The sequence below is a fragment of the Coturnix japonica genome, chromosome 3 (genome assembly GCF_054131305.1).
Source record: "Coturnix japonica strain WE chromosome 3, WE-NBRP24, whole genome shotgun sequence".
Taxonomy (NCBI): domain Eukaryota; kingdom Metazoa; phylum Chordata; class Aves; order Galliformes; family Phasianidae; genus Coturnix; species Coturnix japonica.
In genome coordinates this window covers 40,350,090-40,375,579 of record NC_140665.1, presented here as the reverse complement: position 1 = coordinate 40,375,579, position 25,490 = coordinate 40,350,090, and the positions used below count along the sequence as shown (strand labels likewise).

Here is a 25,490-nt window from a genome sequence, read left to right as displayed (position 1 = left end):
GACTCTAAGGGAGGTTTTGCTTAGCCAGGGTTGTGGTTCTTCTGTGGAGAAACTCTGGCAGAGCATGGCAATGCTGGCTTGCTCATGCCTTCTCAGGGTCACCTAAGCAATCGCGTGCTGGAGGAGGCAACTTCTGTACCACATGGAACACAGGGAGTGCAGACTGTTCTGTGGACTGATGATACATCCCACTTCGCAAACACCATATCCACAGGAAACAGTGCAATGGAACAAATCCATGAATTACAGAACAGCGACATGATTAAAAATAATAGTAATAATAAAATTAAAAAAGCATTAAAAAGATTGCTTGTTTCTTATGTTAATCCTGTTTACACTTTGATTAAGTCTATGTGTAGGGTCAGCCTCTGTGATGGGGATAGAAATGAGCTGATACTTAGAAAACAGAGCATAGATGTGCTGTGGCCATCTCAGGCTGGAGTTAGGCAATAGGGCTGGAAAACACTGCTCAGTGCCAACAGAGTTAGCAGTGTAGACCAATGGCAGGAAAGTGGCATAAACTGCAGCCAGCTATGCCACTGAAAACGTCTGAAATTAAAATTGCGTAGGTGCCTAAGGTCTAGTAATCAAAGTCATATCCAGGCACTAATGTAAGTGTCTCATTTTTCCAAACAATGAACAGAAACAACTCCTGTTTCACTGTGTGGAAGTGGTTGGCTGATAAGCATTCCTGTAAACTGAATTTAAGCACCCCAGTTCGCACATTTTTGTGTTGTAATTTTTAGTAGAGCTATTCAAACAAGTGCTTACCCTCAACTCACCTGGCAAAGACTTTTGTTTTCACAGCTCTATGGAAAAAGTGAACCAGCTTTGTTTTCACTTCAAGTATTTCTTAAAAATTGAGAGATTTTTCCACTGGCAGATGACTAACATTTACTGGTCAATATACTCATAAAGCAAGAATGGTAGCTTTACGCAACTTTGTTTAATGAATGAGCCTTCAGATTGCTATAGCAAGCTGGCTAGCTAGTCAATGTGTTTGGGAAACATCAACAATTTTCATTTGCTGTAATTTTGGGTGGTGGCTTTTTTGTTTGATTTTGCAGTTTGAAAACTTTGGTGCTTCTCTGCTTTGGAAGCGTGATGTTTCTTTCCTGTGTCTGAGCTTAGAGGAAAACTAGGTTTCACCTCTTTTGGCAAATACTGCATTCAGTTATATTCTTGCAGGATAAGACACTCTTTTTTTGCACTGTGTCTTCTCTTATGTCTTCTCCAAATCATCAAAGTCGAGCAGGAGCACTTGGAGATAGTAATCCATCTTCTGTACAGCTTTGTAATTCAATGAATATCCTCAATTCATTGAGCAAAAGGGACTGAGGGAACTTAACTCCTTAGAAAGCCCAAGGATTTTTCACTCTTCTTGTGAAACCTGGTGTTGCATGATTGATCACTGGCTTAAGAGATTTCTTTGATTTGTGTTAAGGTTGCACTCTAAAATCCAGTGTGGAGTGTAGGTTATAAACAATTCTTTGTTTAAATCTGTCTAAAGAGATCCACTTTACAAATGTATGCTATCATTCTCACATTGCTGTTAAAGATTGTTCTATTCTTGGTTCAATGGTCTCACATTTCAGAGGTGTTTGACTAAGGATATTCAGGATATGCATTTTGGCTCTAATGCAAAATGCGTCTCTGAAAGAACTTAGATTTATAATCTAGAATATATTGACTTCATGTTTCTGTGTCATTTATCAACAGGAGGATTAAATTTTAACACTTAAACATTTAGAGCCAGATTCTGTTGTACTTGTATGTGAAGCCTAACTTTTTTGTAAGTTTTCTCTAAGCCAGCAGATAGATCTCACACCACTGATTTATTTAAAGCAAATGAGAATGCTAAAATTTAGGATTAAATTTTGTTTGAAAACAGAGAGCTAGTTTGTTCCCTTATAATTGCATAGTGCAGTGGGAAAACACAGTGAAGGAAAAAGTTTAGTATAAACTAATATAAGTAATTTCAATGAGCTATAGTTAAGGAAAAAGTTCATATACTTAAAAAATATTTCTCATCTCTTTAACCAAGAAGTTGGACTAAAATTTGAAACAAATAAACAGACAAACCAAACACAAAACCAGCAGGTTCCTTCAGCAAAACAGCTCTTTTTCTCTTACAGTATTGTGTGTAAAATGGAGTGTGTAAAATGGACGTGTATGTTAAAAATGTCAGTAGGCCTACATGTTTAGAACTTTGATTAAAGTGCAGGTCATCATATTTACATCTTAGAGCTTTGTTTTATGAGCACCCAACTTTTGTGTATTGCTAGAACCAGAATTTGTGAAATCTTGATTGAACATAGTTTCACTTGACTAATCAAACCTAGCGTAAAAGAGGAGATAATCCTGGTGCTTTCAAGTAGATTGGTGTCACTGTGACTTTATTCTTTCTAGGTAAAGCTAAATGGGAGCTGTTGCTTTCTGTGTTCTGGCTTTTGTTTCTATGAGCTTGGTGAATTTCCAGATGATCCTCCTTGTGTATTCCAGTGTCTTTGTGTATGAAGCCACATAAATAAATGAGAGCATCTGCTGGTGATTTATCTTGCTTTGTTCAGTGAAGTGAAGTACATAAATTAATATACAGGGCTTTGTTGAAGCTGTCAGCTTTTTGTTTGGCTACAGTAATCCATTCAGACTCCAGAAGTGCAAAATAGTGATCAGCTGTAAATTGAGAGTAGTCTTCAAACACACACAAGGGGCCTGAAATATCTGGTTCCCACAAGTTTTTGCAAGCAAGAATAGGCATGAATAGGAATGTTGCCAGCTTTTATCAGGCCTTGAGAACCCTCATGCTGATGAGTATCTGAACCTAATTTAAATCAAAACATGTGGCATCAGATAATTTAGTGTTACGATTGGTTGTCATTTGGTGTTGGAACTCTGTATGAGTGTTCATTATGTTACCTATTACTTCCAATCAGTCCTTGATCTTTGAACAAATATTGGGCTTACCTGGAAACATAAATACATGGGAAAATATTCAGCTGAGACCTGAATTATTATTGTCCACTGAATTTATTAGGTCACAGAAATATTTCCCATTTGATTTAGGTTTATGAGTAATCTCTATAAGAAGCCAGAAGCATGAGCACATTCCTACTTTTGTTTCTATCACTGAGTTACACTTAATTTCTGTTAGATATGAATTTACTTGAAAATTAGGAGAGGATTAGGAGACAAATTCTCGTAGCAACAATGCTTTTTAAGAATGATTACTGTGAGACATTCACAATATGACCATAAAGGATGAGAAAATAATATATACATAAAGAGTATGAAACTGGCATCTTAAACCCCTTTATAACACGTCATCTATAGTAAGTTAACTAACTTACTTCCTTGGATGCTGCGTTATAGTTGAACCAGATATCAGGGATTATGAATGACTGAATTAGTTGGCTACAGGTAAAGAACATGTTAGTTTGACTTGCGGGTGCATATTTGCTGGAGGTAGGAATAACAAAGCCAGTGCAGTTATGGACTGTTTTTTTTTTCCTCAGATCTGCATCCAGTCAATGTAAATTCTTCTTCAGGGAGAAAGAAGCTTGAATAGAAATTATCCCACTTCCTACTGCATTTCTAAAGTGAATGTTTTATTCAGATGTGAAAGTATAATTTGATGTATTGTAAGTGGAAATCCATTCAGTGAAATGTGAAGACCATAAAAACGATTTGAAAATATAAAAACACATTGTAATCAGTTTTCTCTGTGCCTGTTAACTTCACTAGTTCAGGAAGGGTTCATCCTAAGCAAAAGAATCAAATTCTTATTCCCATGGGATATGAACTTGTTGGAGGGGTTGCATGGTGTCAACTGGAAAATTATTCAGACATACTAATTATTATGATTTTTAAACAAACTTGCACAGGAGTTGTAAAAATCAATATTTGAAGTGTTCCAAAAATGTACCTAAATTAGGCTAAATTAAGTAGGACAGACTGATGATTTCAATAACGTTCTGATTAGTAGAAATTATTGTAGAAGGTAAATCTCTGTATGCTGGAATTTGAAAATGAATGTGTTTTGTCTGGAAATCCTCTGATAGCAATGGAAGATCTGCCATAGTAACTGTCTCTAATGTTACGCTGTGCTCCTTCAGAGAATGCATATCATATTTCAGAGTATTTTTGTTCACAGGTTTCTCGTTACTCCCTTATTGTAGAAGATATTGAGCTTTGAGGTCTAATAAAAGACCCCTTAAACCTGCAAACTGGGCTGTCTAAATTGTCCTTTCATGGCCCATTATGTTGAGAAGAAAAGGAGGGAGAAAGAATCAACTGAAAATAGAAGTTTTCGGAATGAATTCTATTTGTCATATACACGTTGTGGGGCTAAGGAAATTGAGAGGAAATGTTTATGTAGTGGCAGGAAATGTTAAAGTAGCAAGCAGATGCCTTTGTAATTTTCTGCAGATTTGGCAGCTTGTTTCCTCAGAATGCACTGCTGAAACACATTTGAGAAAAAAAAAACACCTATATATATATAAAAACACATATATGTTATTTATAATCATGAAAATTCCACATGCTGTGAGAAGCTGTGATATGACACAGCACAATAACTGCCAGAATTTCTGAAACAAGGAGCTAAAACATCTCCTGTTACCAGACTAACATGATTATTATATCTTACATAATATGGTGCTTGGTGATTTATATATGCTACACACAAAAGCACAAATATGCTTTTTTAGAGTATTTTATTTTATTAAAGATTGCTTTCCCAGAAAAGCTCCTTTTTTTTTCTTTTTTTTCTTTTTTTTTTTTTTTCCCATTTGAGGACATCACTTAGTAAACAACAGTAAACACTTAAGTGATCCATCAGAGATTAACAAGTGTATTCTATCATAAATAACAATTCAAAGCATTATATCCTGTCTGTTGAGGAATTTTCTGTTCATGAAATTAACAAGATTCTTTAAAACACTGATGTTTATTTTGAGGAAGGATTGGTGATTAGCAACAAGAAGTGGCTCAAGATTTTATACAAAACATTAAACTTTTCTATGCTCTTTGTCATTTGCTGGAATATTTTTCCAATTGATAGAAGATAAAGCATTTCTTCTGGTTATTTGTAGTGGACTATAGTGGCCTCTTGAACCAGAACAGGAAAAGTACATTTAGTACATTTAAAGGGAAAAAGGGAAGAAGTTAAATATCCGCAGGACATATGTTGCATTTAAAGCACATTCTGAAATTCAGTCTTTGCAGTGAACAATAATTTAATCATGTCTTTCAAAAAATACTTTTACAAGGCTCTTGTTTAAAAACTACGTAAAATATTCCTATTTTCTTACATCACTGAATCTTGTGCATTAAATGACTACTACTTATGAACCTGCAATAAAATAGAGCTTTAGGTGGAAACTGGAGGAAGGTTTATGAACCTGCAACAAAGAATGCCAGTGCTTTCCTGCTTCTGGGAGGAAGGTTTTTGTAGTAACACACTGCACAGAAAGTTGATATGTTTTAATGACTTTGGTATTTATTTATTTTTTTTAATGAAGCATGTATCTTCTTTTTCCACACTGTTTTATGAACTTCTGGCATCCATCTGTTACAATTCCAGATCACAGTTGTTGTCAGATTGTTTGGAGAAACTGTCAAGCATTTTCTAAGTTAATGACATTTATCACTGGTTCTCCTGGGAAATTAATGTTTGTTGGCCATGACTCTTCTGACATCACTGAGACAATGATTTGCAACAGTATAGTAGCTCTGTGATAAGAGTTCTTAGATATCACAAGGCTACAGCTGAATCTTTCCAGTGCTCCTGTTGTAAATAATTTAAGGAGAAGTTTGAAAGGGAATGAATGGTTCCTTAGGGAGGGAATTACATGGAGGACTAAGGTTCAATTCTGGAAAAAGTAAGCAGGTAAATACTGTTTTACACATCTTTATGTAAAAATATTGCTCTGGTATTGAAAACAAACAGGGAGATAGTAGTGATGGCACATATGGTCATGTAAAGGATCTACAGAAGTAATGAATCTTTGGAAAATACTCTCTAGAGCAATAATACCATTGCCTGATAGCTGACCTGAAGAACATTTGCCTTTGTGTAACACAGGAAAAAAACAAACTATTATGCACTTTCAGTGAATGAAACATAACACCAATATTCAACAGTTCTTCCATTTGGCAAATAGAAAACTGACAGGTGCAATTTCCATCACACTAATTTATATTATTTCCAGTTTGCCTAAAATAGTCTACATTTTATCAGGTTCATGTTATCTCTCCAATAATTTAGGATTAATGACAAGTTCTTCTGTGTATGATGTCCCATCTGCAGCATGAGGATAAGGAACTAAAGGTTCTAAGGGGGAGCACTTCCTGGAAATAGCATAGATTCTTTCTTGGCAGATTCTTTGCTTGGACAGTACCTCATTGAAAACTTTGCTTTGGGAACTCAGTCAAGACTGTAACACTTGCTACTACATAAACACAATGCATGCTTGTCCTAGTGGCCCATGACTCCAGGGGTTCTGAGTCAGCAGTGCAGTTTGTTGCTGGTTGTTTCAATCAGTAGAAACCAAGGCTACTCATAGATGATGGTGCAGGGTAGGCTCATAGTCTGTATCTGCATCTACACTGGGAATTTTCCATCACACTTCTCTCTGATTTCTATGATATTTTGCCTATCTGGATGACCTGCCAGTGTAGTCTCTAAACTTCCTAAACAAATCTAAGAGCATGAAAATGTATTGCTCCTCTGGGCTAGCAAAAGATTATAATACCTTCACATCTGCCAGATTCTGTTGCTAGTTACAAGGACATAAAACAAGAGGTTACAGTAGACAATGGGATGATTCCAAGGTTTATCAGTAGGAATGAGAAAAGTATTTACTGGAGTTCACAGAGGACAAATGATTTCCTCCCTCTCACTGCAGCTGTTTCACCCTGTTTGCTCCATTTTGTTTGACTGTATACAAATTAAAGTACCAAGCTAAAAGTGATGTGCTTTCCAGAGTTGTCATGTTTTAAGTCAATAATTATTATAATCCAGATTCAGTGAGGAAAAGATTTATTTTGGTTGCTGTAAGAGGATGTTGTTGATGGTTTTCTAGTTTGAAAAACCCTAGTTATTTCTGTGAATGTTTTAACATGTAAATGATTAACTATTTGCCTTTTTTAAAGGAGCTTTTCTCTCTTCTCTATACCGATTCCTTAATTAGTTTATTAAGTAAACACTGGTGTTTTGAGAACTGTTGAATCTGATTATGTTTGTGAGTAGACCAAGAGAAAAACGTGCAAATGTTATCAATTTGTCCAGCTGTTCTACTATATGAAGCAAGTGGACAATTAAAAAATCAACTGACTAATAAATTAATAAATCAGTGCCTCAAAATGAAATTAGCAAGTGGCATGCTTGTTTTTTAAACTTAACAGCATCACCAGGAAAGGAGGTAAAAGTACTTTCACTGTATGAAGAAGTTGTTCCAAAACTGGAAAGAAAATGCCCGAAAGGAACATTTAGATGAATACTTCCTTGGAAAAGGATCAGTAATTAAGGGACTGTGGGATGAGAGATAATTTTTAAGGTAGCAGAGAAAGTATTTGGTTGTTCGCAGATTAGTGTAGGAGTTGAGATATGGAGATAGGATTAGGATTATATTATGAAGCACCTGCATAAACTATAATCTTAACAGTATGCAGCATAAAAAAAGTGTACCTGGTATTTACATTGTCGAAGACCTCTTCAATCCTTGTATGTGATCAAAGAGAGTTATAAAAGCTGTTCAAGAAATCTGGTAGGCCCTTACTATACAGCTTCTTTAGTATCTTTTCTTTTCCTTCCAAAAGCATCATCGTGTGATCAAGAACTGCAGTCAGCCCTGGAGGAAGCTAAACAACCCCAGAAAGATAATGTGTTCATTCCAGAATGCGCTCAGGGCGGTCTTTACAAACCAGTGCAGTGCCATCCTTCCACAGGCTACTGCTGGTGTGTTCTCGTTGATACGGGACGTCCTATCCCTGGTACATCAACAAGGTAAGGGAATTCAGTGATTAAACCTTTAGTGAGAAGATGGAGGAGATGCCTTAATGTGCATGTCCTAGCATGTAAATTTCCGTTACTATTGGAATTACATCATGTAGATTTATTCCAGTAGGAAAATGAAGTGAAATAATATTAAGATCCATCAAAAGTAAGGTGAGATGGCCAAAAACCAATAGACTACAGTGCTACAGGCAGTATGGTCTCCTAGTCCTACTTTTTTTTTTTCTTTTTTTTTTTCCCCATCTGTTTTATGGTGATTAAGCCAATGCTTGAAGCAGCCCAGAGAAAACCTCACACTTCGTAGCCTCAACATACAAGAACCAAGTAAGATGGTCTATGACAGAAACCATGTCCAACCTCAGAAATGCTCAGTTATTTTTCTAGCAACTTCCTCAACCATTTCATATGACTTGCTTTGGTGGAACAATTGCCTGGAAACCCATAGAACGGAAATATCATTTTAGTGTGTTACTAATAGAAGCTTTAGGAGTTCAGTCATCTCAGCAGAGCCGGATGCACAGTGGTGTTGTAAGCCACATTGAGCAGATGTAGGCAGGGCAAATATCAGATTCCAAAGGATGTTATTTAGGCTGGTTATTGAGGTTTGGCCCTCGTAGGAATGCTATAGAAGCCCATATGAAGCTGGCAGGAAGTATGGGTATCTTGATGCAATCATAAATCTTCTAAAGCTTAAGCAGAAACCTTTTTTGATCATTTGCCTAGTATTTATGAAAGATATTACAAACCCCTTGCTACATTATGTATTCTTATGACACAGTTTTCATGTAATCTTCAATGCTGATTGAGCAATAGCTGTTTATACCATAGTCTATGCCAATTAAAGTAAGAGATGGAATGAACATGACTTTGTCAGTGGCCTGTTTCTGGCAAGCTGAAGTCCAGTGGTTGTCAAAACTAAGTTTTACAAATTTGGTCCTGCAATCCAGAATGAGTACAGAGTCCTGAAAGGTCCTTTTTCGTTTCTTTATTTGTTCTCCACCCCTAGGTTTGTTTCCTCTTGTATACAGTGATAATCCTTCATTGAATTACAATTTAAATCATTCTGTGGAGCCTTAGTTCTCATTCTCTCTCTGAAGCACAAATCAGCTTGGTCTGGTGAAGCAGTAGGATTTCTGCTGACATTAATTTTATAGTTCTCTATATGACTGTCATTTTATTACAGAATCACAGAATCACAGAATAGCTTGGATTGGAAGGGACATCTGGGGAACTGTATTGTCCAAGTCCACTGCTCAAAACAGGGTCAGCTAGAACAGGTTGCTAAGACCCATATCCACTTGGGCTTTTAGTATTTCCAATAGACTTCACAGCTTGCCTGTGTAACTGTACCAGTGTTTCATCAGCCTCACACATTTAAAAGAAAAAAGAAAAGGAAAGGGAAAGGGAAAAGGAAAGGGAAAGGGAAAAGGAAAGGGAAAGGGAAAAGGAAAGGGAAAGAGAAAGGGAAAGGGAAAGGGAAAGGGAAAGGGAAAGGGAAAGGGAAAGGAAAAGGAAAAGGGAAAGGGAAAGGGAAAGGGAAAAGGAAAGGAAAGGGAAAAGGAAAGGAAAGGGAAAAGGAAAATGGAAAGGAAAGAATTCCCTTACATGGAAATTTCCAGTTTGTGCCCATTGCCTACTCACTGGACATCATTGAAAACAGTCTGTTTTCTCAGGATCAGATGTTTATACACGTTGATGACATCTTCTCTGAGCCTTCTCCTGACAGAACAGTTCCTGAACAGGCTTATTCAGTCTCTCCTTGTTATGTCAAATGCTCCATTCCATTACCATTTTCATTACCTTTTTCTCAACCCACTCCAATTTGTGTATGTCTCTCATCTTCTGAGACCCAAGGCTGGATCCATTGATTAGCAGAGGGAATGGTCACCTCCCTTGGCTTGCTAGTAGTGCTTTTTCTAATATGGCCCAAAAGGCTGATTGGCTTTTTTGATGCAAGGGCACACTGCTGCCTTATACTCAGTTTAGTGTTGAACATAATTACCCGGTCCTTTCTGCAAAGCTGTAGTTCAAGTGGTTTGCCCCTAGGCTTTGCTGTGTCATGGGTTTTTTTCCTTCTCAGGTAATGGAATTTTGCATTTTCTTTTGTTAAACCTCATGATACTCCTGTTAGGCAGTTTCTCTAGCTTGTTGAGATATCCCTGAATGGCAGAACACACTTGCTGTACCAGCCACTTCTCCCAGTTTTGTATAATATGAAAACTTGCTAAATGTCTACTCTAATTATTACTGAAGAGATCAACAAACTGGCTCTGATATTGAACCCTGGAGCATACCACTGGTGACTGGCTCCCAGCTGGAATTTCTCTGTCTGGCCATAATACTTTGAGCCTGGCAGTTGATTCAGGTTTCAGTCCACCTCACTGTTCATTAATCTAGTCCACATTTCATCGGTTTGTCTATGAGAATGTCACAGACCTAGTGTCAAAAACCTCACTAAAGTTAAGATTAACGATAACTACTGCTCTCCCCTCATCTGCTGAGCAAGTCTACTCCTTCTATAATGAGTGGTGCTGTGTTGGCCAAGCAGTAAAACACACAAGAAATAGATAAAAATGTAACATAAAGCTGGCTTTTATGAAAGCCTAGTGAGGGTGTCCATTTGACTAAAATGAAGTAACACATGTAAAGGGTACAAACAAAAGTTTCCCTAAAATTCTCTTCAGAATAGCCTCTGCCTGCTTGCTTCTAGTGCTTTCTGGACATAGAGTGTGATTGTCAGCCCTTTTACTCAGCAGGGACCATAAGTTTGTGTTCTCACCTGTGACATTGAGCAGCTAGGCAAAATAATCTTGTCCATTCACACTCTGGGTTCAGGTGCTTTATGTGTTTGCTGAGGCAAGTGTGTTTTACTTATTAGTTCCTAGTGTGGCTGTGTCATCATGGCAAATTTCTCATGATTCACTTTACCTTTCTTGAGTTGGTTTAAAGAGTTAAAAGTACACTTCTCATATTACAGCATTTTAACAGCTATCAAGATTTAATAGATTTAGCTTGTATGCAATGAGCTACATCTGTATTTAACAAAAATATAAGGTCAAGGGGTAGAAGAAAAGAGGTGAAACAAGAAAGTGTAGGCAGTAACAATAACAGAAGTAGATGTGAAGAACGCGTAGTCAGGTATCAGATTAATCAGGGGCCAGGCTGGTTGCCAGACACTGCATTAGTGAGTATTGCTCAGAGATTTCCCTTTCACTCTTTTTGGCTGTGGGCATCCATCAGGTATCTAAATCCCAGCCACGCTATCAAAGCAGCTTCTATTCTTGCTGTTCCTGCACCTCTCCCATGCCTGTGAAACAACTCTGTACATTCTTGAAGCAGCCAAAATTAGATGGACCAGTGGGCAGTTTCATCAGACGATGTGAAAATAAATTATGTGCTCAAAGGAAGAAAAGAATATATTCCATCCTGACTGCTAACTAAAGTTTGAACACATATTGTTCCTTTGGGCAGTCTAGCCCAAACTCCTGACACAGACACCACTTAATGCTCTTAAAAAGATAATTTTGTACTAAAAATCTGAATTGGTAAATTTAGATTAGACATACAAGTATGTCCCTCGGTAAATCTGATTTTTGGGAACGTACAACAGAGCATTTCAAAGATGAGCAGTTAAATAGGATATGAAAGAATCTAGATTCAGTTAACATATATGTGCACACATTCATGTGTGTACACAAGACACATTACTGTGTTTGAGTTGAAATTTCTCTCAAATGATATAAACAAGATTCTGCAGCTTCAATCTACTATAGCTGAATGAAAAAAACAACATTTCTCAGAAAGAGATAGTGACAAACTGAGTGAAAAGCCACCAAGAGTTAATCATGGGATTTTAAGAAGCAAAAAAATTCAGCAGCAGGTGTTGCCATGCTTCTAGTCTTGCATGAAATACTGCAGTGGTGTTGCACTAGTCACCATTTTTTGAAGGCACAAATAGCATGGGATTTCTGGTTACAAACTGGACTAGCAATCTGGCTTTAAGTACATTTATCAGAAAGAAGAGCCAGAATATTCATGTAGCAGGTGGGGATGAAATTTTTTCTGCAACTCATTTCAGGCCGTTCCAGCTCAGTTCCTGTCCTTCCAGAATCCCTAACAGTTCTTCCCTCTTGTTTGAAATGCTAGCTTAGCTGTTCACGGTTAGCTCTTCATATGTAAACTAACATTTGCTTTGGAGAGGATACAGTAATAAATGCATTTAGTGCTGCAGTATTAACTAAAAACAGTACCTGCCTTGCTATGATTTTTGAACTTGCTTTTGTGGTGTTTCACAACATGAGTACTGTGTCAGATGCCAGAATTTGTTACCTTGTTTATAGCTTTTTGATCTGGTAGGCTTGAGGAGAGCCTCACTTTTTGAATATTTTTTAGACCAAATTTTTTATTATGGATTTTTTTTTTTTTTTTTTTATGGCAGTTCTCCACAGTTTTCTCCTTCCTTAGTTTTCCTCCCTGCAGAACGGTCTGTTTGGAATAGATAATAATTATTCAGGTTCTCTTGAGTAAGTGGAAAATAAGCAGATAAATTCGCATTGCCTCTTATGAATGAGAAACCATTTTGTTCCCTGAACAAAAGAAGGTACAAGTTTAATTTGGAATGCAGTATTGGAAATAATTTGTAAATTAAGTTAACCTTGGCTGTTTTATTTTCTTTGTGTTTGTTCTTTAGGTATGAACAACCTAAATGTGATAACAGTGCCAGAGCTCACCCAACCAAAACAAAGGATTTGTACAAAGGACGACAGCTTCAAGGTCAGTGAAACAGATAAACTTGGCATCGTGCATTCCAGTGCTTTATTTTGTCACTACAATAACTTAGAAAGCAATTAATTACCTTGTATCTAAATAGTATATCTCTTAGATATTGCTGCATTGATTTGCAACTAAATGAAGAATTTTGCTTTGAAACAGTGTGTATAAATATGGATCTTAAGATGTCAGAGAAAGCAAGGTGCTTTCAGTGGTTATGATGCAGTTACTGAAACTGGCATTATTTCTTACTTTTTCTATACCAAGAAGTAAGCAAAATCCCTGATAAATTGGTCTCTATCTTTAGGTCAGTGTAAAAAATGTATCCACTTACTGTTTTCCAAGATTAACCTCCAGTTTACCTTAGAAAAATATTTATTCTTCTAGGGTATAGGAACAAACTTTGGTGCTTATCAGATTTTTGATTTTTCCCCCCAACTTTTTATAGGAGTGTGAGAGATCATATTTCTGGGTAGCTGAGCTACATAGCAGTCAGATTTGCTTTATTTTTGAATTGGTCTTTTAAGGGATTTAAATAAGAAGGTACAGCCCATTTTAGTGATAATGCCCATGCTATGGGGAAATTATGAATCACTGCCATCCCTAGTAAAGAATCAGAAACAAACAAATGATTTGAGCAGACGTTCTGTGTCATGGGAAATATATTAGTTTATCACCAAGAGAAATGCCTACACAGTAATGCTGAATTAAACTTGTCTATTAGTATTGAAATTTGTCTTGAGTTAAGCAGGCCTTAATGCTCTGTCATGAAACAAATGCATTTAAGAGTGATAATATGAAAAGAAGTAAGAAATGTGAATGAGATGTTATTATACTATATGTAATTTTACTGTGTTTTACATAGAAAGTGGTCAATCATAGCATTAACAATAAGCCATACAATTACTAGGGATGTAGAAAAGGCAAGTGTAACCCAAAATGTAACCCAAAAACATACCTGTCTGGGAATGATGGGACATGAAGAAAGGAATAACACATTCAAGACGGACAAGAAAATATTCATGCTGTTTTAGATGGACCTATTATTTTCTGTATTTTTCCAGAACCAAGGATATGATTCTGGTCAACCATGTTCAGGGAAAACAGATGCAATCAGGAGAATTGAGCTATCTAGGTACAGCACTATATATCATGGAAAAGAGAAGGTAGCTAGTATTTGCTTCACTTAGACAACAATATAAGACTCAGAGGAGATACTGTTCCTCTGAGACAGTAAGGAAGAGAAACAAAATAGTTTTTCTCTTGACAGCTTTGGCACAAAACCAAACTACCCTGAACACATTTTGCCTGGAAACTGTAAAGTGTTTTCCAGCTGTTTAGAGCAGTCAGACAGCAGTCTTCTATAGCAACAGTAATGGGGCAGAAACTCTGGTTAGGTTTCAGATAGTCTATGATCAATTTATGAGAGAGATAGTAGGAAAGAGGCTGGCATGACTGAGGTATTCTGCATTGTCTTTTCTCACATAAGATACTGAACAGATAAAGTAAGAGATGAAAAACTGATTTATGCCAAAATATAATCTTGGAGCATAACTTTCACTGCTCTTTGCAAGCTGCATCCTTTTGGTTTCCTTCACAAAAAAAGGGGTTGAACATGCCTGGCTTGCAGTTTTGCTGTATACCTCTTCACAGAGTTCAGCAAGAGTCACGTGTGCTGCATAAATCCCCATATATGTAAAATTTAGTAGTAAATACACCTCTGTTGACAGTCAGATTTATTATGTTTATCCATCATTACATCAGTCAGTACTTGCTTACTGAAGTTATTTACTGCTGCTTTAATTTAAAGGAAGTCAGCAGGTAGTTCAGGGATAATTTTGGGTATATTTTACATTCCGTACTCCATGAAACCCAGTGGAAATCTGGCCACTAATTTCTGTAGAAATTAGATCAGGCCTATGCTCACATGTACTCTGATCCTCTCCAACAATTTCTGTCAAAACAGCACTCGCATAGTTGCAGGCTTATATAATTACTTGATTTCATTTGTGTATTTTTCTGAGTGAGAAGAACATGCACTCAAAAGGGAGTATAACTCAAGAAGAGAGTGAAAACTCAAGAAACAAATTTGGCACTTAGTTCTGCAAAAGATTTCACTTGTAGGTCACTTCTGCCTGTTCCCAAAAACAAAAAGCCTGAAAAAGCAGTTGACAGCTGGTTTCCAAGAGACACGATGAGGAGGTGAGGAGAGTCCAGTTTTCACACTTCTCTTTCATATGCAAACTGGTAGTGCTTTTATACAGTGCAGTAATAAAGATTTATCCAAGTTGGGATACTTTACTAGTGAAACAATTAACTTTCCATGCTGTAAGCTCTGTCCTGATCATTTCACTTTTGTTAAGTTGGGTGACAGTCTTGATTTTCTCTTACCACTTACGGTATTTTGTGCCATATGAATTTTAGCCTAGCAAATCTCTGCAGCAGTGTGAGTTCATAATATTATTACAATATACAGGTACTATTATATTACACAGATACTGTATATTTCACAGATTTGCTCTCCCAAGTTCACATTGCTTACCCTCAAATAATCTTTGGCTTTCAAATGCTTTATGTTGTTTTAAAATAAGACAAATGCCAATATTTCATAAATATTTATGAGCTAGCTAGAAAAACCTCCTTCTGCTCTGCAGCAGAGTAAGTGCATACCTTTAGAAGTAACTGGTGGAGGAGTTTGCCACACAGTTATGGCTGTAATAGAGGTGTTTATTGTTCTTTCTCTCTTCTAAGGTTCTCTCTTTTCTCTCTCTCTTGGCTAGTAAAATAATACTAAAGGAATCATCACTCACTTGAAAAACTTCTTTCTTACCATCATAAAAATGCAAACATTACATTAAGTAAATAAGAATTGAGTTTATATTAGTGGAAAGAGGATCTTGCACAAATGCGATGGCCTTAACCAGTAACAGGTAAAGCCATACAATTACTGCAAGTCTACTTTTCAGTAGAAGTGGACCACTGTTCCTTGAAGTTTCTCTACTGTAAGCAGCACTGTAAAGGCATGTTTGCATTTGAGTTGTCTGAAAAAAAACAAACAAAAAACAAGTAGGTAATCTGTGCCTCAACTTTCAAGAAATAACATTTTTGAAAGGATGAGTTTGCTTGATGCTTGATTTGCATCTTATACCCACAAAAATGCAGTAGCCATAGGTGAAACCACTATGAACTGCTTGCTGTGTAAAACTAGAAGATTTTGAAACTAGTACTTTATTACTATGAATGATCTTAAATAGGATAAGATCCAGTGGTACATCCTCAGGTGGATTAAATTGGCATAGTTCTGCACCTACACTGATTTATACCACCTGAAAACTCAAACCTACTACATGTTAAGCCAAATATTTTTAGCAATAATTTGCAATAAATCACAGTGCAATTTTTGGCAAACGCTGATATCTTGTTAAGGCAAAATTGTAGAAAGTAAGGGCCCATTATAGTCCATGGCAAAATTCCCACTGATTTAAACTGAGCTAAGAGTATATCCTCACATCCCGAGGGGAACATAATATAAAGCATCTGCCATTAAAGGCTAATCTAATGTTTTTAAGAACGATCCAAGCCACCTGTATCTGTTAGATTGGACTGGAAGTTATATAATAATAATTCTTCCCATAAGATTTCTAGTCTTTTTTTTTTTTTTAAAAGGTCGAAGCATTTTTCTGAGGTTACTTGCGGTTTTGGTCCTGCTTAGAAACTAGTTATTCTGAGATAATGAAAATGAACCCAAAAAGGAGTCCAGTGAATGTCACAAACTAGGGAAAGCAATTTTTTTCCTTTTCTCACAGAGAGAGTTTTCAAACATTCCTATTTTGACCTTTTGTTCACCACTGTGTTATACAGTAAAATGGAAGCCCAGTGATGAACTAACACAGTCTTCTGTATTGCCTTGAATGCTTTGTTTCAGGCTTTTGGATAACTGGTATATTAAAATGAAATTGAGTTTTCTGCACAAGCCAGTTGCTAGTATTTAAAAGGGTACAGCATGAAGGGTAGTTAAAGCTAACCCTGTAGGATGACAGAATGAGGTATAGGTGCCACTGCGTCCTTCACAAAGTTGTTAATCACAGGTCAGGAGTAATTAGTAACAGATCAGGAAATATTAGTTCCTGGAACTGTACCTTTTCAGTCTGGGTCTATGGGTGAAAGAACTGCATATTATGTAGCTCTTAATAGGTGACAGTAATTTCAGAGAAGCATTAGTTTAGTGACTATGCTGATGATTTTTTCAGTACAAATCCTGGTACAAATTTCAGGTAAAACTGCCTGTGAGACTTTCCCATTTGCATGGGGCGGTTGCTCCTAGGGAACAGAAGGGGATTCCATATGTTAGAAGTTATATTTCATGTTGCTATTTATTTCTAAATTCTTAATAGTACGTTTCCTAATCTAGTCATTTTATCAAATTTTGCAATTCCCTGGAATTCACTGGGCACATAACTTCCATGTCAGCTGCTTACTACAAAATAGAGTTTGCCTCAAATTAGCAAAGTGCACAACAAAATTAGGAAGTAGCATAAAACAGCATTTGTTACATACATAATATATTTCAGAATTTTCTTCACTAAGAAGTCCTTTGCTAAGGACTGCATGTAAGCATATGGATATATCTGTGTCCCTCAGGGAAGTCTTGAATCTTTGAGACTGTGCTCATGATTGCCGTATCTCAGGGTGGTGTAGGATCCACAGCTGATCAGCACCACTGATTATACTCCCATACTTGTGTATTAAATATATTATTCAAATGTATGCAAACATTAGAACTAGAAAAGGACGAGATACAGATGAAACAACACTTTAATTTTTTTTTTAATGTTTTTTTCCTACACTCCAGTGGATTGTTTTGCAAAGCCCCTGGGGTATGTGTGTTCTTAGCAACCTGGAAGAAAGGGACTTGTATATGTAAGAGAACAAGACATGATAGCATACTGGGACAGCGCCAGACCACTCAGCTATTTTGCCTCAAGGGCAGTTCTTTTTCTTATTGAAAAAGTATGCATCAAAAGCAAGAAGGATCTGTTTTAAACTCCACTGTGTGTGAGGGCCAGAGAAACTTTGGATTATCTTTTGTATAGTTCAAGACTTTTGTATTGTTACTCGACCTCAGAATTTTTGTTTTTATTTTTCCCCTGTAATACAATTCTTATTATCAAGAATTTGAGGAGTATTATGGGGAATCTGATTTTGCCAGCAGAACTTACTTTAATTACAAGTGCCATTATCTATTTTGTGAGCCAAAAATATGGAAATCCAAATAAGTGAAAGACATGATGAGAGAGGGACACAGCATCAAGCTGGTTTTCAGACTTAACTGGGTTTCTATGGTTTTGTGGCTTTATGTCAGACCATTAATTTTGTTTATCTTTCTTTTCAGTTTGTTTAAATTTATTTTTTTTTCTTTTTTTCTTTTTTTCCCTTTTTTTAGGAGAGCATGTCTTTTTAAGTTCCTATAGTTGTGATACTTCCTCTCATACAAAGGGATAATTTGGGAAGGGAAACTAAAATTGAAATGTAATGCTATCTACTGACTTGGGTGAATATACAAACTCAGTAAATATACTCAGTATACACTGAAAGTCCTGAAAATGTCCCATTTTTGAAAAAAGAACACTTCTCGGAATAGTAGCATCCTTCAACACTAAACATTTTCTTTTCCTGAGAAGCAGTTCTCAGTTAACTCAGACAGAATCCAGTAAAATACATCAATGCAGCAGTTGCACTGAAGTTGCTGCAGATTTCTACTTGTGAAATAAGATCAGCATTTCACTTTAACTTTGTCTTTCCTGGCACTCCTGCAGCTCTCCAAGAGTTCTCACTTCAGATGATTCTCATTGTATTTTTTGACTGTAGAGTATTTATCTAAAAAGATGAGTATTTCAGGGGTGTAAAAGTGCTGAGTGTAATGTGTGAAAGGTGTGGGTTTATTCAGTGACACAAGAAGGATCCAATTTAGCAAAGTGGCCATGTTTCCTTAGCCTCTCTGAGACAAATTTTGAAGTCTCAGCTTGGACAAAGAGTATGGATCACTGCCCTTACTCCTTGCAACCAAAAGCTGAAAAAACTGCTTTAGATCTAGGGCAGAGACTGCTGATCACTATGTTTATACTGCGCTGGTCTACAGTTTAAGGCATGCTATGAATCTGCATTTTACTTATTTAGGTTTCCTGATACACATCTCTTACACAATCAGACTACTTATAAAAAAGAAAAGTCTCTTAAAGCTCTACATTTCAGTTGAATTTAGGGTGTTGTTTCAGTGCCTTCTAGTGACTCAGTTCTCAGTTGTTGTTCTCTTCTATAGATCTTCATAAGGTAGTTTAACCTTGACATTCAAGCAGCTTGTATTTTCTCCCAAAGTCATGCATGAAAGCTCCTGATATAACTGCTATCATTTATTTTGCATTTATGTTTTACTTAAGAGAAGGGCAATTATTCTAACTGCTTAGTTTTCTTCCTGTTGCAATGGCTTCATTTTCTGTTCAGACTGGATATTCAAAACTGACTTGAACAGTTTATACTTTGTGGAGCAAACCTCATAGTTTAAGTTATGGGTGATTTGTGTGTGGATAACTACAGTTTGCTTTTGGTTGTTGGCACCACATCTTCTTTTTTCCAAAGTTAAAGAGAAATAATTGGAAATGTCCAAACCACAATGATGCAAGACCTGAAGCCAAACAGCCAACGTATAAAGTGACTTACTTCAATGGCAGCCTTTAAAGAAAGAAAGCAATAGAGGCTAAACTAACTGCTTTTCCTTGTCAGGTATGTTGGACTATACTGTTACAGTTGCTCTAACTCTGATCACCAGAACCTTAGGCAGTTTGCCAGCACTGGCCTACCTATCTTGCTTACTGTAGTTTCAGACTGCTCTCTGCTTCCTCTCTGGAGGTAGCACCAGCACTGACACAAGGAAGAAAATAACTTACCATACATTCGTGAATGTGCAATGACTAAAAAGTTGCTTGCTTTCAAAAGTGTCCATTAAGTAACTGAGTTTTTCTGATCATAATACAGATTATTTATATACATACACCTGCCTTCCCATGAGTTTCATACTGTTGTCAGTTGGCATGTAGCTCCCTCCACTGACCTGTGTTTTAAAGGGATTACCGTTTTATTCTGTAACCAGCTTTTTGGCTGGATGAGCTAATATTGAAAGTATCTATTTTTGTTATTGAATATTAAAGCTCTAAGTTGACTCTTATGAAGTCTATTCATAAAAATAAGAAACATTTGAAGTTTCTGGCAGTTTTGGCTGATTGTGCTGCTCTTGTCCTGAGCCCTGTATGGCTTTGTTTACCAAGAGGCATTTGCCAAAAAGGCTCTCTACTGAGAAGACAACATGCATTTAAGTGCTGGAACCCTAAGTAGTTATAATGCAAAGCTGGTGCAAATGTCCACAGCAGCAATGGCAGAACCATGAAACCAAGTTGCATGGACAAAGGAGAGAGTCAGCCTGAAGCTTAGTTACTCCTGCAACAAGGATAGGAGAGGAGAGCCTTGACTTTGAGGTGCACATGGGTGCTGTAGGGCCAGGCTTGCTCCTCCTCAGCTCTTTAATGCTGGTGGAGGAGGGTAATGACTGTTTCTCCTTCCAAAGTACTAGTTCTCTTCTATAAGGTGTGGAGCTGCAGAAGAGAGCCCAACTTTCCATCTGTCTGCTTTCTTGTGTCTGATTCTTTCCAACACCACTGTCTTCATAGAAGTTAGTGAGAAGTGAAGGGCTCTTTCCAAGCATCCAAGTCCATTAAATTGTCCTGTGCTGGAAGCCTGAAGAAATGGCTGTGGGGGATGCTCACTGAGCAAAGAAGTGGATGTCAAAGAGGAAATCTGTATGTCTGTACAGCAGGAAGTCTCATGCAATACCAGGGCACCCAATGGATGGGATGAGGGGGGTACACAAAGCACAGACTGGTGTTGCAAGCACTGGCTGAGTAAGGATGCCCACATTGTAACAGAACTATTTAGTAATGAGCAGTGGTGACCTGGGGAGTGTGTTGAGCTAATGCAGAGTTTTTTAACAACTGCATGCATCTATTTGTCAAACTTCCTTGTGAAAACAGAGTTCTGCAGCAGTAAACCCTATATTTCCAGAGAACAGTACAGTAGCTTCAGAGAAGCTGAACACAGAGGACTCTGTCTCTTTAACCTACAACAGTTTGCTTGGGCTTTTTAGTAGCCCAAATATTATTACCCTTTTGTCAGACTACATGATTATAGCATATAGTCTCCCAGTAGGCAGTTTTACTCCAGTGGGAAGAAAGCCTATAGATTATTTTCAAGGCTCTGCAAATCACATTTATTTCCTGCACACTCCCTTCTGCACATCTCTTCCTCCTCTCTGTAATTACTAATGGTCTAGTTCAGTAATTTACATTGCTTTATTCTTGTCTAAATTTGTATTTATTTCTTAACAAAAGAATATCATCCCCTTAATCTAAAAAAAATTAATAAATACTAATATGGGGGGGGTGGGGGGGGAAGGCTCAAATACATATCTCAAGAGCTGCTGTAGTTTCCATTTATGTTCATATTTGTCCAAAAAAATTACAGTGAAAGCATTTGAGCTACTAGTACAGCAGCAGTGAAAGACACAGCTGTGTCACAACTAGCAAAAAAGAAAAGCTGGCTAATCGAAGGTGATGCTACTGGCTCAGCAATAGCATTTCATTCATTGCTTTATTTAATATTACCCTATAATTTAATGTTTGTTTTAAGGGGCTATATTAGGACTAATAAACACTGACTTCATTTGCTTCTCAGCAATAAAAAAATGCTGGAGGCTATGCCAAGGAATACAAATTCTGTTTCTCACCTCACTTGTTGCTATCCTCCCTTTCCAGCCAAATCCCTTGTTAAGTGCAATGACCCTGCCTTCTGTGCTGCTCTGTGCCATTCCACTCTGCCTTTGGTGTGAGCTGAGAAGGTCCCTGGAATGAGACACAGCCAGGGGTCACATGTCCAGAGAGGGAGTGTGTTCACGTCTGGCTGTCCTCCTGGGAGCCTGTCACCCAGCTGTTGTACAGTCACTGCCTTTGCAACAGCATTTTACATATGAATTTCTGATTGTCATTATTGTCTTATAACCAAATAATGTTGGAGAGAATGCTTTCCCCTATAAATGCTTTCCCTAAATCCAGGTACACATCTGAAAAGTTTCACCGATAGTCACGAAGCTGTGTTTGTTTATTTCCATCGAGGATGTAAACTTGTAGGTAAATAAAGCCTCCTGCACTTAATGGAGCTGTGAGAAGGGGAGCAATGACTGATGTTCTACTGAAACCAGTTTAGTCTAATGAAATCTTGGATTTCATTCTCTTCTCACTAGGACTTCATGTAAACTCCTCAGTCCTGCTTCCTTCTGACAAATTTTAAGCTGCTCTGCATGGATAAATATTCTGTACTCCAAGGAGATGTTTGTTTGTCAATGATCAGGTGCTTAAAAGTATGCAGCTTTGCAAAATGTTTTGAGGCGGCACTTAAAGTCTAATATCTGAGGTGTAAAACAGTGTATATTAAGTATCTTTATTTATTTTAGCAAGGGCTATGCAGAAGAAAATATGGGTTGAGTCAAGATAGCTCTTCTCTTTTAGAAGGTCTGTAATTTAGAGTGAAAACATTTCAGACCCTTTTAAAACAGCTGCTTGTAAATACATGACTAGAGATACAGAGGTATTGTCAGTGCCCTGTATAAAATCCTGACATAAGCAGAACGAGCCTTTGATCATACTGGAACCTAAAAGGGATTAAAATATTTGCCGTGACTGAACAAACTTTGACACTGTCTTCCTAAAGCAACTAAGCTTTAAGAAATGCACTTAAAAAATGGTAATAATTTCTGGGAGAGCTTTAAGAAATGCATTTTAAAAATGGTACTAATAATTTCTGGTAGAGTGAAGACATGGGAGAGGTATCTCATTAAAATTAGGGGCAACTGGATTGTTGTTTTGGGGTGAAAAGTAGGAAAAACAACAACACAGGAAGAGAGAAAGATTGCTGCAGTATAATCTCAGTGTTTTCTGCCAGAATGTCTGTAATCCTTATCATCTTGCAATCTGAGAGATGGCAGGAAAACACTGAATGGAAAAGTCAAAAACCTTTTAGTCTGCCAGGACTGTAATCATAATGAAAGTTGACACCCGAGCCTTATCATCACAGTGAGTGGGAGTCACATAATAAGACATTATTTCCTTTAAGAAGCATGGTGTGGGCCTTCTCTTTTTCCATCTGATAGAGTATATACCGAATAAAAGCATGCCATTGATTTGTAAGCCTGTTCCCAGCAAAATGGATATCTTGTACTGTTTTGTTTTCATATTTGGATACAAGACCTCTACTTGATTGCATGGCAGAAATAACCTCATGCTTAGTCTGTACACAGGGAGAAATAAATATTTTCATTTCTGAATGGATGTATATCTGCAGCTACATTTTCAAGAAGGGCCAGCAAAGATTAGCCATTTATTCCTCACATTTAGTCTCTTGGAAATGTGTTCCAGTTTTGAAACAAAATGAGCATTTCATTCCCAATGTGTTTGATGGGATTTTCAGTTCTCAGAAACTCTGCAAATAACCTCTATTGATAATAAACCACCCTAGTAATGCTGTATTTTGTATTAAACAATGATTTTTTGTATTCCAGGCAGAGTTATGAGGTTAGGGCTTGTGAAATATCAAGCCATTACAGGGCTTCCCAATTCCTAACATTCTGTGTAATTTAATGTATAATACAGAAATGACCTCAGTTTTGGCTGCTGAGTAATGACTGAAAGTGTCAGGCAAATGAGTTCATCTTGCGTGACAAGGAAAATGTGCAAGATGAAGTCAAAACTGTTCACACTCTGATCTCACATCAGTATGTATATTTTCTAAGGAAAATATTTAGATTCTAGCCTGCTGCATGAATATTCTGTTCACTGCAGAAAGCTGCTTCTGACCAAGAGGGATTTCAGTGTTCGTGTTTTCTAAATACTAGCATGACTTGCCTGGGAAGACCAGTGATAGATTATAGAATAAAAGAGCTCATGAATATCTAACAATTCTGAAGTTTATTGATAACTCAAGGTAACTCTGTAAGCTGCATGCAGTCTGATGGAGATTATTTATAGACCACAATAGTAATGGAAGAAGACTACTTACTAACTCACTGGTCCAGGAATAGTCTGTTGTTGATATCCTTCCCCCTTGATAGATGTCCCTGAAACTACCTGAAGTATCACAGTGAGCCACTGAGAACAAGCATACTTAGTTCCTGTGGCGTAGACTAGGCATGAATTTGTAAATGGTAATTCACATCCTGAGCTCTCCTCAAAGTGGGACTGGTCACGAGCGCAAGGGTCAACATAAGTGTTGCGTGTTCTCACTAAGGATGGCTTTATTTTAGAAAGTAAACCACCAGGCTTAAGGTAGAGTTTCCAGCTGAGGTCCAAAAGTTATGTCCTCCAAGTCATGCAGGAACAAAGACATGATTTACTCTATATGTTGTATCTTGGTAAGGAAATGCTGCAAGCTGCAAACAGACACAAATAAGGCATTCCTGCCACTAATATGAAGGACGTGGGAACAGACAAGAGCTTGGGAAATCTGTGTGCTTAGAGTGGCTATTTATCTGTATCAATATTTTATAGAGGCTCTTTTTGTAATCTGGGATCCCAGTGTTCAGGGCACTGTACAAACAAGGTGCAACAAGATGGTCCTTAGAAATTTTACAGTATAGTTGATTGCAAAGCCACTTGGACAATGGATGGACAGATGCCATCAGTTGAAGAGGGAGAGAAAGTTCCTGCCAGAAAGTTCCTCAAAGTGCTTCAGTCTGCCAACATGTGTCACCTCTGTTTCATGCTGGCTGAGCTTAAGCCAGCTGGCTTTCCATCAGGTCCCTTTTTGCATCAGGTATTTAGACAGCGGAGAATAAATTTCTTTGGACTCAGTGAAGAGATCTATAATAAGTACTCTTGTTCACAAAGAATAAAGTGTATACAAGACTCTCAGTGGTTTCAAACACATAATGTTATTCTTACTGTTCAGTACAACTTGTAGGCTCCTGCAACTGGGAGCCCCCGAGGAGGAAATAAAGTTACTCCATACAAACATCTGGGAATTCCTTCAAAGGGTTCAGAATGCTTCACAAGATTCAGAAATTTGCTTCTCTATAGCTCAGCAGGAGTGCTACTGTTCATAGAGTCCTGATGTTGGCATTTGGCAGAAAGCCATGAATAATTCAGGGAAATAAAGTATTCATGAATATTGCCCTTTATGCTTGTGAAGTTCTAGAATTTGTTTGCTATCTAGAAATGTCTTCTAGTAAAACCTCCTGCTCTGTAAGTCATCCACAAGCAATTTACTGTAAATATTCCTAAAATACAATTCATGACCTGCTGAACTGTGATCCTGCAAACACTTACTCACATTCTTGTTGTGATTAGTCTTGTTAAAATCAAAGGAACCTTTACATGTGGTTATAAAGTTAAGCCTAGGCATAAGAGTTTGTAGGATGAAGGTTTATGTTGGTTCCATAACCCTTGGTATTATGCGTTTGGAATAGTCTCTGATTGCTAAATGAGATGCAGGCTCTCAAAGCCAGTGGAAAGTTAGCGTATTTCAGTTACTGGGTACCATTCCTATTCCCTAACTGAAGATTTACAGAATCCACCTTTACAAATCTGAATTTTGAGAACATAATTCA

General features: G+C 37.3%; 1 protein-coding gene across 4 annotated transcripts in view; it reads left to right on the top strand.

Annotated features, from left to right (window-relative positions):
• SMOC2 (SPARC related modular calcium binding 2) overlaps positions 1–25,490 on the top strand; it is a 122,345-nt gene that overhangs the window by 74,955 nt on the left and 21,900 nt on the right. For all 4 annotated transcript variants that reach the window (XM_032443588.2, XM_015858014.3, XM_032443587.2 and 1 more), the window contains exons 8-9: positions 7,822–8,008; positions 12,708–12,790. In XM_032443588.2, coding sequence (XP_032299479.1) covers positions 7,822–8,008; positions 12,708–12,790 — 270 coding nt within the window. The remainder of the gene's footprint in view (positions 1–7,821; positions 8,009–12,707; positions 12,791–25,490) is intronic.